General features: G+C 34.3%; 1 protein-coding gene across 1 annotated transcript; it reads right to left on the bottom strand.

Moving 5' to 3' along the window:
• Positions 1-19280: 19280 nt before the first annotated feature.
• On the bottom strand, positions 19281-20215 carry LOC101447189 (olfactory receptor 6C2-like). Its single transcript, XM_058309217.1, is given in 2 exon segments — positions 19281-19327; positions 19330-20215. Coding segments are annotated over 2 exon segments (933 nt in total).
• Between the last annotated feature and the right edge of the window lie 281 nt (positions 20216-20496).

A 20496-nucleotide genomic window follows, 5' to 3' on the forward strand; every position in this document is an offset into this window, starting at 1 on the left:
TCTATTGAGATTCTGATTACATAGTATTTATTCCTTGATATTATCCAATAGATCATGGGATCTGTCCATATTTTTCTATATTTTTGTCTGCTCTTCAGTTAATTGCTATTGATATATATGTTCAAGTACAATGAAACTCACTTTTCAATTTCTAGTCTTTTATAAGTTTTTTATTTCAGAATTTATAGTTCCAAAGATTTCCACTCTATAAATTTAATTTTCTTTTGTCATGACTTCCTTTTTTCTGCTATAACCTAATTACATTCCTAAAGTGATTTCCCAGTTGCTATGACAAATACTGCACAATATGTTGCCTTAACAACACCAATTTATTGGCATGGATACAAAGGTTAGAAGGCTTGTTTCCTCCTGGTGTCAGTAGTTTTCTGGATGGTCAACAATCCTTTGGTTCCTTGGACTCACCATCATATTCCTTTCTCTTCTTGGTTCTGTTGATTTGCAACTTCTTGCTCTTCCTACTTGCTTAATCTCTAGGAATTTTCTATAAGATCTCCAGTAATAGGCTTAAAATCAATTTTATTTAGTTGGTCACAATTTAACTACAAAGGAAATATTTAAAAGGTTATATTAATAATAAATTCACACTCATAAAAATAGGATTATTCTATTTTATCCTGGGATACATAACTCAAATCTATTATACTCTCACTTCTATGTGTAGGATTTGTATGGCAGATTAATATATGGGAATTGAATAGCAAATCTAATTGCCATTTCAGATTAGAGCTACATTCTCTAATAAACTTTTGTTAATAATAAAGCTGGTATATTTATTTCTCCCACTTTTGACGATATCATTTAGCTATGCATCTTAATCAAAATAAATCTTTCTATTTTCCATTTGTAAACCAGTCATAACCTGAGAAGCTACCAAGAATGGTTATTAAAAATTACTAAGTAAGATAAGTCTTTCACATACCAGTCATGGACAATGATGGCAATATGGAAATTTTTTTTTTCATATTTTTCTTCATTATCAAGAAGACATGCCAAATTGGAGATGAAATAGTAAATAAACTTAACACAGATTTTGTTCTGAAATTTCAATAAGTTTGGGACAGATAAGATGTATAAGTAACCTCTAAAAATTTATATTTGGAGTCAAGATAATGACATAATATTTTCAGTGATGTTTTGGTCACATGTTACAGGTATTAAATATATTTTGAAATGTGCATCCTTGGAAAAAAATTCAGTATTAGCTTCCTCTATTTTTTTTTCTTTTTTTTGGCTTTCCATATTCTGCGGTTAGGTAAGGATACTATGATGTGACTCGTTCAATATCATATATATGATTTCTTGAATAACTAAGCTAAAGGCTTGCAAAGGCTGTCAATGGTATCTGTAAATAAAAGAGTTTTGATGGTTAGGCTAATGTGTCAACTTGGCCAGAAAATGGTGTACAGTTGTTTGATCAAGAAATCACTGGGCTAACTGTAGTATAATTGCATTTCATGGACTTTAATCATCTGTGAGTTGATTGCATAAATGGCTGGTGAGACAAATTTATAAAATCTCATACTATTTACTAGTATCTCTTGTTGGTTCTGTTTCCCTAGTGAGCCCTAATGCAAGAGTTAATTATTTTTTTAATGGATTTTCCCCAGGGATCAGTTTTAAATAAAGAAGTACTTTGAAATTAACTAGTATTCTAGAGGCTACTGTCAGTTATGTGCCATGAGGATTGGGGAGTTCAAACACTTAGCATGAAATATGATTTCAACAGTTCTTCTGGGAATCATTTTCAGTAGGAATAGCTCTTTTGCTTAGTTTGATTATTTTTTGTATGTAGTCATTACATATTATTACTATAATGGTATTTTTATGCGCCATTGAATGTTTCCCCTCTCCAGTTCATTAAAGATTTTTGTCAAGAATGTGATGGATCTCAGTTCTTCCTATTTGAATGAGTTCTAAAATATTACTTGGCAATTGTGTGGAAGGTGAAGTGGAAGCATACACACGAGAGTTAGTCAAGTTAGACACCCCTGTCAGGAGATACAGATCAATTCAATCTGGATATGTTTGCATATCTGATCGGCTGGAAAAAATTCTTTCTCTTCAGTAGATTTGTCCCAGTAAGATGCAGATCCTGGTTGTTCTGGTAGAACAAATTACAGAGTTTGGAACAAAACTAATCATCTATCTCTGAATATTTTGTTTGGTGGTCACTTTGTTTATCAATGAGAGACTCCTGAATGATGATTGCTCCAGATATTTCTTAGAGTTACAAAAAAAAAAAAAAAAAGGTTTTATTTTGCTCAACATATTGTAATTGTTCCCAACAACTATGAATTTTGAGAAATTTAGCCTGGATTTCTTCAGGGTCTCGTAGATAGATTTGAGGGTCACTTATGGAAGGGACAAGCACAGAATAAATAAGAGGTCTGACGTTAAGAGTAGCCGTAGTAAGAGACCCATGTTATTTTCCCCACTCAGGGTGACTGAGTTTTTTACTCCATTTTGTTGTTTTTCCTTTGTTCATATTGTATTAAATCGTGGTGCTTCCACCCTCCCCCCCACCCCCAATTCTTAAGCTTTCATTTGCTTCATGGCTCACTTCAAGTTTCATTGATCACTGTATATTGAGTTATCTGAGAATTTGTGGTGAAAACACAAGTATATTAACAGTTTCAATGATTTGTGACTTCCAGGCATAGTTCTTTGCAATTTGTTGGGCAACATTTTAAGATGTTGGAGTTCTGCGTTAAGTGGCACTGATAGTTTTAATCCATAATTCACTGCATGGTTTTATTTTAAACTGATAATTTTGGAGTTGCAAAGAGGTTTTATTGCAATAACACACTTTTCATACTTGAAATTTATTTCCATGTTATAACGTTATTTCTTTAATAAAATGCAAGTGAGGGGTATTTGCTTATAAAATCTGGATAATTTATATCAATAGAATTTATTAAAGTTTGTTAAAATTAATTTTGTGTTATATATATTACATTCTTAAAATAATCTTACAGTTCAGTTTTATGATGGAGCCTCTTACTGAAACATTAACAAATGCAGGAATTTGCCACATTTCTCTTTTTCATTTTAACTTCATAATTAATTGCCTTTTTAATTTTTCTAAGCCCTTTTTGACCCTTCATTAATAGTGTTTAAATCATGTCATTAGTCAATTTTCCTTTTTTGACAAGATCCAATTATTGCTTCCTTTCCCTTTCCCTTTTTGATTTGTTCATCCTATTTAAAAGTGTTTAATGGCCAAAAGAAGATATTTTAAAGTACCAGATTCTTTCCAAAATAATTTAGAAGCTTTAAGTTACTTTTCTTTTTTGCATTACTTTTTATCTGTTCTTTTGAGAAACTGTTTTTTATGTGTCTGAAATGGTTTTAAATGGAATATAATATACCAATGTAGCAGTATTGGTTTTTACCCCTAAGTGAAACCCAAAAAGGAAAAGTGCCTTCTATCAGTAAAAATCTGAAAGATAAATCCTTATGACCTCCAAATTAGAAGAAAAAATTTTGACATCTTACATTATCTGCTTTCGAAACTTATACAGCAATCAAGACACTCTGGTTTGGACCAAAGAATAGACATCTAGAAAAATAAAAGCAAGTATAGAGACCAGAAATGGACACATACACATACATTTACAGTCAATCATCACTGAAAAGTTGCCAAGGAAGCTGAGGAAACTGAAGAGAGTGATTGAAATTCTTGATTCAAGGAGATAATTCAAAACTAATTGTTGGTGACTTCACCACTTCACTTTCTTATTTGCCTAATGCAATACGAATAATTGTATTGGGGGTCCTAGAAGATATAGAAATGTAATATATTTTACAACAACAGCAAATGGAATGAGGTGGGAGGAAATTTATATTGGAATAAGGAACATATTTATATATAAGATTTTTATTTTATATATATATATAAGATTTTTTAAATTTACATTATTTTTCTTTATTTATGTCCCTTCCCCCAGATGGTTCACTTGGCTGTCTGGTCATCATTTGCTCACATTCTCCAGGAGGCACCAGGAGCCAAGCCTGGACCTCCCATATGAGAAGGGAGGGCCCAACAGCCTGAACCACATCTGCTCCCTGAGGGCTGTGGCATCTGCTGTCTTGTAGTATTTGCTTGTTGAGGAGGGTGTCAGCTTCTAATTCCTTGTGGTGAGAAACAGCTTCTGTGCAGCTTTTAGGAGGCACTGAGACTGGGAGCCAGGACCTCCATGCAATAGTGGGGTGCCCAAATAGTTGAGCCACAAATGCCTCCCATGGGTATACCCTATATTTTTGATGTAATGTTTATGTAATCTACAGCTTCTTCAAAAAATAAAAATAAATAATTAAAGTATAGTAGGATTCCCATATATGCCACACTTTTCACTTCCCACAGTTTCTTACATTAACCTATTTCATTAGTTTCGTACATTTATTAAAATAATGAACACATATTGAAGAATTTCTACTAACAGTGGCCTATAGTTCACATTACAGTTTACACTTTGACCTTGACAATGTTACAGGTTTTGAGAAAATGTATCATGGCCTGTACCTTTCACTGCAATGTCATGCAGAACAGTTCTGAAGTCCCCAAAATGCCCCATGATATACCTATTCTACCTTATTCCTCCCCTCAGAACCTCTGGTGACCACTGTTTCATATCAATGTTACAAGTTCCTCCACTACTAGAATAATAATAAATCTACATTATTATATAACATAGTAATAATAATAAGTCTGTAGTTGCATCCCCTGTATATTTGTTCTGTTCTGTTGTTCTGTTGCTGATTAAGAAGGGGCTTACTCATGCACAACTGAGCAGAGTCAGAGAGACAGATAAAGCAGATACAACCCCCAGATATTGGTTCCTATGAAGGCTAAAGAGACCCATGAGAGTTATGGTCATGGCCGATGGGGTTTACTACCAGGGCAGATGGCCCCTCTCTGGAAATGGTGTTTATGTGTGATGAATCTGGACTCAGATGGGATCTCCCTTCATGAGACTCTCATACTAATCTGCTGGAGGTGCAGTTAACGTTGGGGTTTAAGATATATTTAGGGGATTTGAATCTCTGGACTGATAATGTGATAGCCAGGTCCTGAGCCTCAACAGACTCCAGCACCTACAATCTGATTTATTGGACTTACCCCACTCAGCTAAGATGGAGTTGAAGAAGGACAATCACCACACCATGGAGCCTAGAGTGATTACAACTGAAAATGGGAGGATGGCAACCAGCATCCATGTGGAATCTGAGCCTCCTCTTGACATAGAGGTGCAATGGACACAACCAATCCAATGTCCACATAGAAGAGGTGGCATTGGATTGGGAAAAGTGGACATGGTGGATGATGGGTATGGGGAAGGGCAGGAAGAGATGAGAGGTGGGGGCGTATTTGGGACGTGGAGCTGCCCTGGATGGCGCCTCAGGGGTGATCACCGGACATCGTGGATCCTCACAGGGCCCACTGGATGGAATGGAGGAGAGTATGGGCCATGATGTGGACCATTGTCTATGAGGTGCAGAGGTGCCCAAAGATGTACTTACCAAATCCAATGGATGTGTCATGATGATGGGAGCGAGTGTTGTTGGGGGGGGAGAGGGGGGGTGGGGGGGTGGGGTTGAATGGGACCTCACATATATATTTTTAATGTAATATTATTACAAAGTCAATAAAAAAAAAAAAGGAAAAAAAAAAAAAAGAAGGGGCTTAGATCTCATGGGGCAAATATATGGAAATTTCTTGCTTGCATTTGTGAATGCTCTCTGTTTTTAGAATGAGCAGTACCCATCTTCCTCCTTTTGATAGTTGTCCTGGGTGAGTCCAATAAACTGGATAGTAGGTGTTGGCTGCAACTGTGCTGAGATTCAAGGATCATCTGGCATATAAACTGCTGAAATATTTAAGTCTCTGGGACATATATTTAAAGTGTATAGCGCCAACTATAGTTTCAAAAAAATAGGACAGAAGAACAATGTCTAGGAAAATTATAAATGAGTCTAGCTCTGATATATTATGGAGAAATGTTATCATATATTCCAAGATTAGACGGACTTACAGGGTTCCAATTTTACATGCTGAGTTTGGCTTAGAGAAGGGCCACATTTGAGCAACAAGGAAGCTTTCAGGAGGTAGCTCTTCAGCTATATACCTTCTCCACACCCATGAGTTCCAGGTATGAGCTTACCTGGCACTTTGTGAATATTACCAAACTCCAACTCACAATTAATTTGGAGAAAGAAATAGACCAAAAGGGGGAAAAATTAAATACAAATGAGTTTGTATAGCTAACAGAGTTTGAAGTGAGTCAGGAGGTCATTCCAGAGGTTACATTTACACATGTCACTGAGTGATAGAGTTAACAGTCCCTCAAGCAGAGCTCTAGGAACAACTAGACAATATAGCTAGAGAAGACAACCCCAAGAAATATTTAGATTTAACCTACTCATGAACGGTTTAGTAGTTAACAAACACAAAATGCTACAACATAGATTTTGGAGCACTTTTGTTGTATAGACCACTGCTCTATTTTCCTTTAATCCATATTATTGTTTTGAAACTTCCAGCAGTCCAGCCTCCTTGATTTCAGCATCTCAACGCAACAAGTTTTCTGCCCTCTAACTTAAATCTCTGTTGTAGTGACTCATCTAGTTGGTGCCTTTGGGAAAAATCTTGAGCATACTTCACTTAGAGCATAGACTATAATTTGCATTATAAGTATTTGTCCCATAGACCATATTATAAACACCTTGTAATAGTGACATACATTTATTTCACATCCATTTTTTAATAGACAGCGTTTTAGAGCAGTTTCAAGTTTACAGAAAAATTTGCACAGAAATTATAGAAAAGTTATTTTTTATATTTTTATTTTATTTGTTTTTTTTAAAGATACATAGATCACAAAAAAATGTTACATTAAAAAAATATGAGGTTCCTATATATCCCACCCCCCACTCCCCACCACTCCTCCTACATCAGCAACCTCTTTCATAAGTGTGGCACATTCATCGCATTTGGTGAATACATCTTGGAGCACTGCTACATTGCATGGATTGTAGTTTACATTGTAGTTTACACTCTCCCCCAGTCCATTCAGTGGGTTATGACAGGATATATAATGTCCTTCATCTGTCCTTGCAATATTATTTGGGACAACTCCAAGTCCCCAAAATACCCCTCTTCTTCCCTCTCCCTGCCCTCAGAAACTCCTGTGGCCACTGTCTCCACATCAATGCTACAATTTATTTCATTGCTAGAGTCAGAATAATTCTATGGTAGAATACCAGTATGTCCACTCTGGTCCATATTTTATTCCTCCATTCTGAGAAGTGATATCCACTTCTCCTCTAAATTGAGATGGGGCTTAGTTCCAACATGGCTGATGGATGCGATTCTCCTGCTTGCATTGGTAGACACTCTCGGTTCCCTGGTGTGCTGGTTGACCATCCTCATCTCCCTGTTAGCTGACCTGGGTAAGTCCAAGAAACCGGAGGTTAGGTGTTGCAACTCTGCTGAGGCTCAGGCCCAGCTGGCACCCCTCTCGTCCCACCCTCTCATACATAGATTTCCCTATGGCTAACATCTTGAATAAAGATGGAATCTTCATTAAAATTGATGAATTCATATTGATACATTATTACCTGAAGTCCTTTGTTTACAGCAGGGTTCACTCTTTGTGTTGTACAGTACTATAGGTTGTAACAAATGCATAATGTTACATTCATTATCCTCTATTGCAATGTTATACATAGTAGTTTCACTGCTCTTTACATATCCTGTGTTCTACCTTTTCATCTTTTTTCACTTCTTTTGAGGTCCTGGCAAACACTGATCCTTTTACTTCCTTTATAGTTTGCCCTTTTCCGTATGTCTTATAGTGAGAATCGTACAGTATATAACTTCGTTAGACTGGCTTCTTTCACTTACACATACTCATGTAAGTTTCTTCCATGTCTTTTTCTTGCTTAATAGAGCATTTTTAAAGTCACTGAATATATTCCATTTTATGGATGAAGCACAGTTTATTCATTCACCTATTGAAAGGCATTATAGTTGCTCCCAATGTTTGGCAATAGTGAATGAAACTGCTATAAACATTTTTGTGTAGATTTTTTTTGTGGATATATGTTCTCCCTTATTTAGACAAAAACCAAGAAGTATAATTGTTATAGCATATGGTAAGTCAATGTTTAGTTTGTAAAAAATTGCCAAAATCTATTCCAAAATGTCTGTACCATTTAGAATTCACACAAGCAATTAATGAGGATTCTTGTCACTCCGCATCCTCTCCAATCATTGTCATCATTAGTGTTTTGAATTTTAGCCATTCAGCCAGGTATGTACTAGTATCACATTGTTTCAACTTACAATTCCCTAATAACATAAAATGTTGAGCATCTTTTAATACTCTGTTTTCCATTAATATATCATCTTTGGTGAACCATCTGTTCGGATATTTTGCCCATTTTAAAATTGGATTGCCTCTTTCCTTATTGTTGACTGTTAAGAGTTCTTTATATATATATTTTTTGATAAAAGTCCTTTATCAGGTATATGTTTTGCAAATATTTTTCCCAGTATGTGTTTTTACTTTTATCCATTAATGGTATCTTTCAAAGAGCAAAAATTTTAAATCCTAATGTAGTCTACTTATAATTTATTCTGTGATGCATTGTGATTTTTGTGCTGTACCTAAGAAGTCATTGCCAAACCCAGGGTTTGGGTTTTCTTATATGTTATCTCTTAGAGATTTATGTGTTTGCATTTCACATTTGTGTATATGATCCATTTTGAGTTAATTTTGGTGGATAGTATGAGGTGTGTATCTAGATTCACATTTAGATATGAATGCCCAGATATTCCAAAACCATTTGTTGAAAAGATTGCACTTCCTTCACTGAATTGTAATTTTATATTTTTTAAAGATCAGTTAGCTATATTTGTGTAGGACTATTTCTTTGTTCTCTATTTTGCTTCTTCGTGTATTTGCCTATCATTTAACTAACAATACTCTGTGTTGCTCACTGACACTTTATTGTAAACTTGAAGTTGAGTAGAGTCAGTTCTCTGACTTTGTCCTTTGCCTTCAGTATAATGCAGGCTATTCTGGGTCTTTTGCTTTCCCAGATAGACTTTAGAATCAATTTTCCTATATCCACAAAATAACTTACTGAGGTTTAATGGCGATTTAATTATAATTTACAGACCTAGGTTTGAAGAAGTGACATCTTAATAATATTGATTCTTTCTATCTATGAAAATGGACTATTTCTCCTTCTAATTAGACATTGCATTTATTTCGTTAGTCATTTGTAGTTTTCATTATATTAATATTGTGCTTTTATTTTAGATTTATTAATAAGCATTTACTATTTTGAAGCTATTGTAAAATGTGTTGTGTTTTCAATTAAATTTCAGTTAATCATTGCTGATATATAGGCAAATAATTGACCTGCATATTAACCTTGCTGTAAGTCCTTATTAGTTCCAGGAGTTTTTTCTTCTGATTCTTTGGAATATTTTACAATGATATTCATATCATCTCTAAACAAAGACAATTTTCTTCTTCTTCCCATTTTGTGTACCATTTATTTGCTTTTCTTATCTTATTTCTCTAGCTAAGACTTCCTGTATGATGTTGAATAGGTGTGGTAATAGGGGACACATTATTTATCTTGGTTCTGATGTTAGAGCAAAAGGAAGTAGTTCTCACCATTAAATGGTGTTGACTGTAGTGCTTTTGTAGATGTTCTTTTCAATTTGAGAAAATTAATCTCTATTCCTATATTGCTGAGGATTTTTGAAGATTCAGAATAAATATTGCATTTTGTCAAATGCTTATTTCTGCATCTATTAATATGATTTTTCTCTTCCAGTATGTTGATGCGATGTATTACATTAATTGATTTTCAAGTGTTTAATCAGCCTTGCATATCTGGTATAAATCCCACTTGGTTATAATTTATTTTTATGAGGATGAAAGAACAGAGGGAAAATATAGGAAATTGGAACAGTGCAAAATATATATAAAAAAGAGCTATGCTTGATATTCACCTTGTTGGCAGGACTTCTATCTGTAACAAATGACCTGTTCTCCCTTTCTCTCTCATAAACCTGGGGTCTTTATTTTTTAACTGGAAATATATAGGTATCTCTTAAATAATACATTTTAAAAATTATCTTGAAGCCGAGCAATTGACTATAATCTGGTCAATACAATGGGAGGAGAAAGGATCTGCAAATCTAAGATAAAACTTAATAGAAAAGTACACACACATTTTGTTTCCCTGCTTTCTGATGAAATACGCTCACAGTGATTGAGGTATCTTGGCCCATGTGAATGAAAGCAATAACAAGGAGGAAAGCATCAAAGAGATAAAAGGAGCTGTAAGCCTTTGAATTTTCAAGTAGAATAATCACCATAACATTAAGACTTTTAAGAGAAAAGGAGGGCTGATTAGTTTAAACTATTAATATAGGAATCTATTACAGTAGGTGATAATAAATCCTATACATAACACAAATAGTTACAATTTTCATTTATGAAATAAGATGAGAAAAAGAAAATCTTTTTAGTGATGTTTGTATGATTTTCAAAGACATGTAAAGTTATAGATACATAAGAAACAATTAAATAAATTTCATTCTGCCCACCATACAGATTTAAATGCAAGAAAAATTTAACTTTTTAACAAATTCTCATCATTGATTTCAATCATTTGACATATTTAATTCTCTCTTTTTGAGATCAAAAGCCATTTAAAATGTTATAAATAAATACTCAACTACTTTTAATTCTGTTTTTGTGCTTGAAAAAAGCATATTTTAAACATTTTGGAAATGCAAGCACATGCGTCCTCATGAGAGTATACTCACTATAAAAGTCACTCCTAATGTCAATTCTAGCATTCCCATCCCATTTGTCCCCCAAACCTGAAACACTCTTCATGTTGTAACACCCTGTGTTTTCTCTTTATTTGTCAGTGTGCTTCATTGGTGGTCAATATTGAATGCATAGACTTTTTCAAGATTGCTTCTGTTTATATCGCATTCATTTCTCCCATGATCACCTCTAAATTTGACACATACCTGGCTTCCCTCTTGCCAAAACTGACTTCTTAAATTTCTCTGTCCCTAAGTCATCATATATTCTCCACAGTGGTGCACAACACAGAATATTTTACATCACACTATAATTACAGTTATTCTTTCATGGAGATCCTCTGATAACCACGTTTCAAAAGCACAACAGATGGTATTTTTCTTTGACCTATTTATGCTATTTTAGTATATTCTTCATTGCTCTTTACTTCTAATCATTCTGACATTGGCTGTGTCTTTTCATCAATTTCTATGGTTCAAAAATTGTCTTTCAGTTGATGTTTATTACATTTGCATCTTTATTTTTAATGATGTTATTTGATTCTCAGATACATACATCCAACTCGATGTATCTACTAGAATGTATCATATGGGCTTCAAACTCACCATGTCCCAAATAAAACTCACCATCTGCTCCATCTCTTACTCTCTTTCTTTCTATATGATCCTCAAAATAGGGTGAATAGGCTACATTTATTGAGCATATTCCATGTGCCAGCTATCTTATCAAATACTGTTCACAAAACATCTTTTCCCTATCCTTAGCTCACATTGATTTATCTACTCCTATTCATCCATTGATTTATCAACTTCTACTTCAAGTCCCCTGGAAAGTCTCTAAAAGTCTGTTGCCTTTATCTTTAATCCACATCAATGAATACCCACAAAAATCAAAACTTGCTACTACATGAGAACTTATGAAAGACTACACATTTGTGGAGGTCTTGAAATGTATGTGTGAGTGTGTGTGCATTGATTCAGTATAATAGTCAGCAAAGTTCACGCAATCCCAGGTACATAGCCAGAGTCCAGGAAATGTTTCTAAATCAACATGTGTATGACGTGCATCTATAAAACTACTTGCCTTTTTAATTGGACATCAAATTCATATTATGTTGATACCTACTTTGTCTACTTAAATTTCTTTAGATCTCGGAATACATTGTTGAATTTTCTTCTGTCTTTTCTCTAAAAAGAGATTCAGTGTTTCTGCTTTTATTTACTTTCTCAGCTGCTTCACAGCTAATGAAAGTTAAACTGCTTTCTCTTTGCCTGATCTTCCAGTAAATAAAACCCTGGAGTTCTGTAGATGGTACTTTACTTCACAGAGCATCTATCTGTGAGGTATTAAGACCAGAAGGCATGGATTCTGTGATTCTGTGTTTATGTTAATAGGTCTTCCAGAGACTGTTATCAGGCACTGACAATTAATTACATAACTAGGTATTCAAATATTTTCATTTTAAAATGATGGTCTTTGGTCTGGAAATTTTCTTACATCAGTGAATTATGAAAAGTTGTCCATATAAACTCCAGTTTATTTGTACATAACCTCATTTTACTGTGTAAAATGATGCATTCTTTTACCAATATGGGGATAGAGTCAGTTCTTATTATCTGAGTTCCACTACAGTTTAGGTCTTCTCAGAGTTATAGTCTAAACCACATGGAAGAAATGACCTATACACATGTTTTGCCTGACAGAAATAGTTCTCTCAGGAAATTCAATAAGTATATTAGATCAAATTGAGATTTAGTAAGATATTTTAGATGATCATCTATCTTCTTCTAAACCACCTTCTAATTTCTCAAGCCACTTGAGCATCACAGAAAATTTACTCTTCCCTGCCAATTTTGGACTTTATTCAATGCTCTAAAATCATTTGTCTTTTTGTTTCCAAGATATCACAAGGTAAAATACAACAAGATTTAAAAGATGACTGACAGAGAAATCTTACTAATTGGTTTCTGTTTAAATTGAAAATTATATTTGGGAGGAAGATTTTCACATGAATATCTGTTCACTTGTGCTTATGAATCCAAAACCACATTCATGACAATTCTGCATAGAGCTTTCAGAAATGTCCATCTTTACTGCATAGTCTGCATACTATGCATAGTCTACAACTATGCAGACTGGATTGTTGTAACTTGTGAAGCTTTGTTAAAAATAAGAAAAAAATATGTATGTATATATGTTTATATATATACACACATACACACATAAATGAGGGTGATGGAATGTTAGGATTCCTCTCCAGTTTTATGAGCATTGCTCTTCTGACGTTTCAGGGCAGGGAAGGAGTTGACAAGATCTAGAATGACATTTGCTTTATATGATAAATAAAATTTTTGTAAACAGTCCTTGGTAACCTATAAATGACAAAGTCTATAATGAATATTCTGAGTAATGAAATTTGGGAAAAAATAGCATGCTAACAAAGCTTCTTTGATGTCAAGATCCTTGAAGACAGAACTATGAACATTAGCAATATGATTTGTATAATTTAATAAATAACTTGTCAAATGCACTTCAACCTTTAACACTATTGCAAATTACTTTCCAAGTAATTATGTATCATCATGTATGGCAATTAATCCATTTCATCATTAATGTTCTATCAGATTTTAATTAATTAATAAGATATACTTTTAAATTGATGTCTAACTTTCCATTGCGTGAACATAAATTTTTATTCATTTAAATCTTGCTGATTTTTGTAGTTTCTATTCTTTTGTGTGACTATTTTGAATAATTCTGCTAACATTTTTGCACATGATGTTTTGTGAATATAATTGCAAATACTTTTATCTTGGAATTTACCTAGGATAGGAACACTTCAGTCATATATATGATAATCATATATTTAATTATCTTAAGTACTGATCTCCCCTCTGCAAATGAAGCAATCGAACCAATTTACACTTTTATCAGCAGGTAATCAGAGATGATGTTTCTTCACCTCCTCAGCAATCCTAGGATTGTCCTTTAAAAAAAATTGCCCTTCTTTTGTGTGTGTAGTCGTTGTTCATCCCAAAGCTTTAATTCATTTCCATTGATGAGTAATGACGTAATGAATCGTTTATAAATGCTTTTTCGAGTGTTTTGTTCCTTTTAAATTGGTTTTATTTCTTTTCCTTATTTAATTCTTATTGAATTCTCAAAGTTATTTTTATCTTCAGGATAGGAAATTAATTATGTATAATTATGTAGTTTAATATTATTTTAAATAAGATTTTAATTTCACTGAAGTAAAATATGCCAATTTTTTCTTTTATAGTTAATGATTTTTGTCCTAAGAAATCTATTTTTCTTTTTACCGTAAGTGCATTCCATCTATATTCTTCTACAAAATTTATTAATTTAATTTCCACATTTAGATGTGTTAGTCCTGTCAAATTATTTTTTTATTTATGTCAATTTCTATGATATTTTATATAAAAATAAGAAGCATGCTAACATTCCAACATCAAGCATGCTAACATTCCAACATCAATAGGATTTAATAATTATCCACAGAGGACTGGGAATTACCTCTAAAAGGAATGCTAATCATGACTTTTTCCCCTTGTGATGTTTTTGGTATTCCCTTAGCAGCTCAATTTCGTCCTTCCTTCATACTTTTTATAAGCACTTAAGTGAATCTCTTCTTTACCTACGATAGAATTTATTTTTATTCTGGAAAATCAGTTTATATAGCTAATACATCAATGATGATGCTCAAATCAACCTCTCAAAACATTTTCTGGTCCTGGCTATTGTTGTCTGAATAAATGGTTTTCATTTTAATTTTACCATTAAGCTTACAAATATGTTTGTTGTAACACATGGCTATGGAATAGTAGCACAGAATATATCACTTAAAGTTACAATATAATTCTCCACTCTACTTATTCCCCTAAGAAAAAGATATTTTCCTACTTATCTCTCAAACTCTGTGACTGGGATTATGGCTAGACACCATTGTTCAGTAATTTAGGATTCCATTTGATTTGTGGAGTAATCATTTTCTTGATATCATTGCACAGTGTTCACAGTCATTGCCTCTAGAAGTCTTTGTGTAACACCATCGCCAGACCCCCATAGAAATTAAGTGCATTGTCCCTTTACCTCCCCAGTCCCAACCAGTTACAATAAAGTGCAACTTATACATGCATGATGTATTAGTTTCACAAGGCTTATTAAAAATTACTTCAAATTTGGAGGCTTAAAACAACAGAAATTTATTCTCTTACAGTTCAGAAATTAGAAATACAAGTGTTACTAAATTTGGTTCTCTTGGCAATTCTGAGGATAAATCCTTTCCATGCCTCTCTGCAGTCAAATGCAAAGGACAAGGAGAGAGATCTATTCATCTATTTTTGAAGTACTTTGAATCTTTTTTCTGCCATCTTGAATTTTCTATAAATTGATTATTTTAGTTATTCTACATTTTTGAGGTAGAAATTACATTTGGTTAGATCCTATAGATGATAAGAACCTGTTTCAAAATATCAACCTTGAGGATCCATTAAGGCAGAGCAAATATATAAGACCTGATTGAAGGAACTTCAGTGGGTAAGTAGAGCCCTATTATTTTTCCTATGAATCCTTGTTCCTGTTGAAATTAATTCATCACAGACTGTGGCTCTTTGAATCCTTTTCCCCTGTTTTTTGGGCCCTTAATTGGGAACATCTATAATTACAATTGGTATTTATTTTTTCTATTTTGTATACCAATTCATAGATATATTCAGCTAACCTCTTAGGAGTGTGTATATATGTGGTTTGTTTTTTTAATTAGATTCCTAGCATTTTTAAAATTATATAATTAATTTAATTATTTATTTTAAAAAACTTAAGATTGCATAAATGAGAAAAAAATATAGGTGACTCCAATTAGCTTCACCCCCTTGCCTGTCACACATTAACAAAATCATTCATTAGTGTGGTTACTGTTGATGAACATGTATTGAAGCACTGCCACTAACTGAGAATTGTAGTTTTACTTTATAGTTTACAGTCTGTCCAATGTAATTTTGTAGGTTATGAAAAAATATATTATGGCCTGTGTCCATCATTGCAACATCATGCAGATCAATTCCAATGTCCCAAAAATTCCCTCATATTACATCTATTTTTCCCTCTCCCTCCCCTCAGAACCTCCAGTGGTCACTGCCTTCACATCGATAAAAGTTTCTCCATTGCTAGAATAACAGTAAGTCTATAGGAGAATAATAATAAGTCAACTTTAATCCATTGCCCATTTCTCAATCTTGAGGATCTGGGGATGGTGATGTCCACTCTGCCTCTATTTGAGAGGGGGCTTAGATCCCATGATGCAAATGGATGGGACTATCTTGCTTGCAAGTGCAGACTCTCTCTTTTCCTTGAGATGGGTGCTGTCTATCGTCATCTCCTTATTAGCTTCCTGGCCTGGGCAGAGTAGGTCTTGAAATTCTGCTGAGATTCAGGGCCAAACTGGCATAAGGATGGACCAAAGATTTAAGTGCCTTGGACATACACCTGTCAAGTACAGTATTAACTCAGATATAAGGGGCAGAAAAGTCTTGTGTAGGAAAACCCCAAATGAGTCCAACTCTGTCACACTGTGGAACATAAATTCCAAGGTCAGTCCCACTGGCAGAGTGCCAAACTCCTGAGCTGTCTGCCCTGTCTATATATTGTCTGGATGTTTCTAGACCTTAGGCACACGGTATTTATAGTACTTTTTACTGTGGTACTCAATGAGACCCTCCTGAGGCTTGCATAAGCATAACCTCTGGAATGACTGACTCACTTTGTAATATCTTAGCCATAACATCTCATTTGTACTTACCATTTCCCCTTTATGGCCAAGGTCTTTTTCCAGGCACTTGGTAACAATCATTTGGTGCCAGGGAAGCTTCATCCCTGGAAGTCATGTCCCACGCCAGGGGAAGGGGGGCAAGGTAGGGCATGTATATTCTCAGTTTGGCTTAGAGAGAGGTCACATTTGAGCCAAAGGAGGCTCTGGGAAGGTAACTCTTAGGCAACAAATAATATTAGGCTAAGTTTCAATTTCAAAAGTAAAGGTTAAAAAGTACAATCATCAATATCAAGTGCCTGACACAACAGTCAGTCCTCCTTCACTAGGCACCACCCCTGTACTCTATGGATAAATGCTGTCTCATTAGAGAATACAGCAGAGCCCCCCAGGATGGAAATTCAATATTCTTTTAATTATTGCGTGTATCTTGACCCACCATGCCAATGCCCCATGAATAGTTGAATACATTCATATGCCATAGAGGTATGCTCCAGGTGCATCCCATGCATCCCCCATCACTGACACCACACACCAGTGATCCTCCGTACCACATTTGTGAACCTTCTGTCATCCAAAACCTCTCCAAAGATTAAGCCAAGAAAATAACAAAGTAAAAACAATAAGAAAATGAAATAATATTGATAGTTTTAAAAATAATAAATAAAATACAATTTTTTTTAAATTTTGAAAAATTAAAAGTTTTTAATACATTATGTCTTTCATCCCTGTAATATATGTTGTCTTGCATGTACAGTGACATTTTCTTCCATATTATTTCCCCAGTTTCTTTTTATTTTTTTGCATATCATCAAAGAAGCTTAACATTACAGAAAAGTCATGTAAAGATGATGACAGGGGATTCCCATATACATACACCTTTCCCATTTTCCCTCTTCCTTGTTAATAACATTTTACATGCAGGTTGTATATTTGTTTTGATTGATGTACAAATATTGAAGCATTGTTACTAACAATGACAAATTTTTTACATTTTGATTTATATTTTGGACCATATGCTTTTATAAATTTTGAGAAAATTTATAATGGCCTGTCTCAATTATTGCAAGGTCATGCAGAATAATTCTAATGCTCTAAAAATGCCCTATAATCCAACTATTCTATTCTTCCCTGCCTCTCAGGACCTATGGTAACCAATAAATTTCACTTTTTGCAGAATAAGATTCATAGTTAGTTGCAATAGTATTGAGGGATTGACTTAATGTGTTGTTCTCTTTTATTAGGCACTACCTGTGTTCTCAAGATACTGTTGTTGCTTTTTTTTAAGAGCAAAGCAGGACACCCCAGGGTGGTTGTTTGATATTTTCTTGTTTATTATGTAGGCCTCCACCCATTGATATAACACACGTTGAAAAGATGGACACTTATATATTCCATAGAAGCTTGCCCCAGGTGCACCCCATCCTGTATGTGCCCCTCCCCCACATCAACACCTGCACCAGAAAATCCCTGTTACATTTGCCAAAAGAACATTCCAACATTGTAGTTCTAATCCCTAGAGTTCACCTGCTCCTTCCCCTGACTCTTCTTCCAGTTCCATGAATAATCAACCCAACACCTCCATGCTAACCCCACACAAACCAGCATTACCGAACCCAATAGAATATCTGGTATATATGTTTTTTTTTTTTTTTCCCAGTGGTTCCAAGGTTTTGGTACATATGCTTTTGACTTCACTTTTTGAACAAACTTTTCGCATCTCATTGCTCTCTGTTAAAGCACAAATTTTCCTTTTGTAAATATACTATTACATACAAAGTGTATTCTGGGAAAATAAATATCTTTCCATTTTTCTCTGTACATATGAAGGCTTATTTTATGATTGTGTACTATATTTTGGGACTTTTTGTCTCTTAGAAGTCACATAAATTTTCACTTTAATGAAGTAAACTATAACTATATTCAGTATATGTAATCTATCCATAGGTGTTCTATGAGCAAATCTTGATGCTAAAATACCTGTCACTGAAGTGTCACATGCTGTAAAATTCCAGGACATGGAGTCTGATAAAAATGAAATTGCTTCCTGATTTTACCTCCTACTAGGATTAACTCTTCTGAACTTCAACTTAGCATTTTCTAAAATAAAGATTAAATTAACACCTTTTATAAATTAAGACATATGAGAAATTCTCGGTCTCCAGTGATTTCCTAAGCGGTGGCTGCTTTAATCATTGTCATTGCAATGACAATAGGAACACTGCTAGTATTATTGCTTCATGATTGAGAGCTCATCTTGAGTATCAAGAACACTGTCCCAAGAAGGATTTTCTTCCCTGTTTTTTTGTTAAAGTGAAAAATAAAGCAACAGGTAAAAGTGCCAGGAATCCAAAAAGTTCTCAAAACCTCTAATTGGATTGGGCAATATGAAGATTTGATCAATTCAGAAATTTTACTTGGATGAATTAATTTATTAAGGCTTAATTAGATATGAAGTCAGTTTGTTTTTTCCTGAAAATGTCTTATATTCTCTGAGAAACATAATCATGATAACGCTTTCTTGCAAGGAAGGAAAGGATTTTAAAGTTAAGGATACATCTTAAGGAATGATGATTATCATGGAAATTTGATTATTCTACAATAGAAAAATCTCACTATTTCTTTGAGAAATATGTGATTTTCTTGATTGAGTCATTAAATCTTGTTTGACTTGCTTGTTCTTCAGGGTGTAAATGAATGGGTTCAGCATGGGAGCAATGGATGTAGTTAACACTGCCACACCCTTATTAACAGCCACTGAATCCTTTGATGAAGGTTTGACATAGATGAAGATACAGCTGCCATAGGTGATGGAGACCACGATCATGTGGGAAGAACAGGTAGAAAATGCTTTTTTCCTTTGTTGGGCAGAAGGGAATTGTAGAATGGTCTTGTCGATGTATATGTAGGAAAGAAATACACATACTAGAGTCATGATAAAGATCAACACAGCACAGATTATGGCCATCTGTTCTATGAGCCATGTATCTGAGCATGAGATCTTTAGGAGGGGATATACATCACAGAGAAAATGGTCAATGACATCAATGTCACAGAATTCCAGATTTAGGCCCATGCTGAGTGCTGGGAAAAGAATCAACAATCCAGCTGTCCAGCAACAAAGTACAAGTCTTCTACAGACCCTGTTATTCATGAGGGTCACATAACGCAGGGGTCTGCAGATGGCTACATAGTGGTCATAGGACATGGTGGCCAGGAGAAAAAATTCTGTAGCACCAAAGAGGTCTGTAAAAAAAGTTTGGATGACGGAATCTTCATATGCGATTGTTTTGTCACCTGTTGATATGTTATAAAAGTATCTGGGTATACAAGCAGATGTAAAAGAGATTTCTAAGAAAGAGAAATTTTGTGGGAAAAAGTACATGGCAGTTTTAAGGTTTGAATCCAAGAAGGTGAGGGAGATGATTGTCAAGGTCCCAGTTAAACTCAATATGTAGGTGAGAAATAGAAAGATGAAAATGAGAACCTTCAGTTGTGGGTTATCAGTCAGTCTGAGCAGGATAAATGTTGTTATTGTGTGGTTTCTCATCATTGAATCCTGACTTCTATTCAATCTGTATTTATAATTCAGGAGGAGAGAGGTGTTAACATCACTTTGCAATAATTAATGGCTCAAAAACTCAGTCAGTCGTCCATATACATGCAAGTTTTTTGTTTTGTTTTGTTTAATTTGGTAATAAGCTATATCTACACTAGAACTGGTTTCCACTGGTGTGTGTTTTGTGAATAACATGGTATATTTTTTAACAAATCAGATAATTTTGCCCATGTCACACTCTGGGGTTTCAGGAATTCTTCCTTCATACCACT

Source organism: Dasypus novemcinctus, chromosome 12 (assembly GCF_030445035.2).
Source record: "Dasypus novemcinctus isolate mDasNov1 chromosome 12, mDasNov1.1.hap2, whole genome shotgun sequence".
NCBI lineage: Eukaryota > Metazoa > Chordata > Mammalia > Cingulata > Dasypodidae > Dasypus > Dasypus novemcinctus.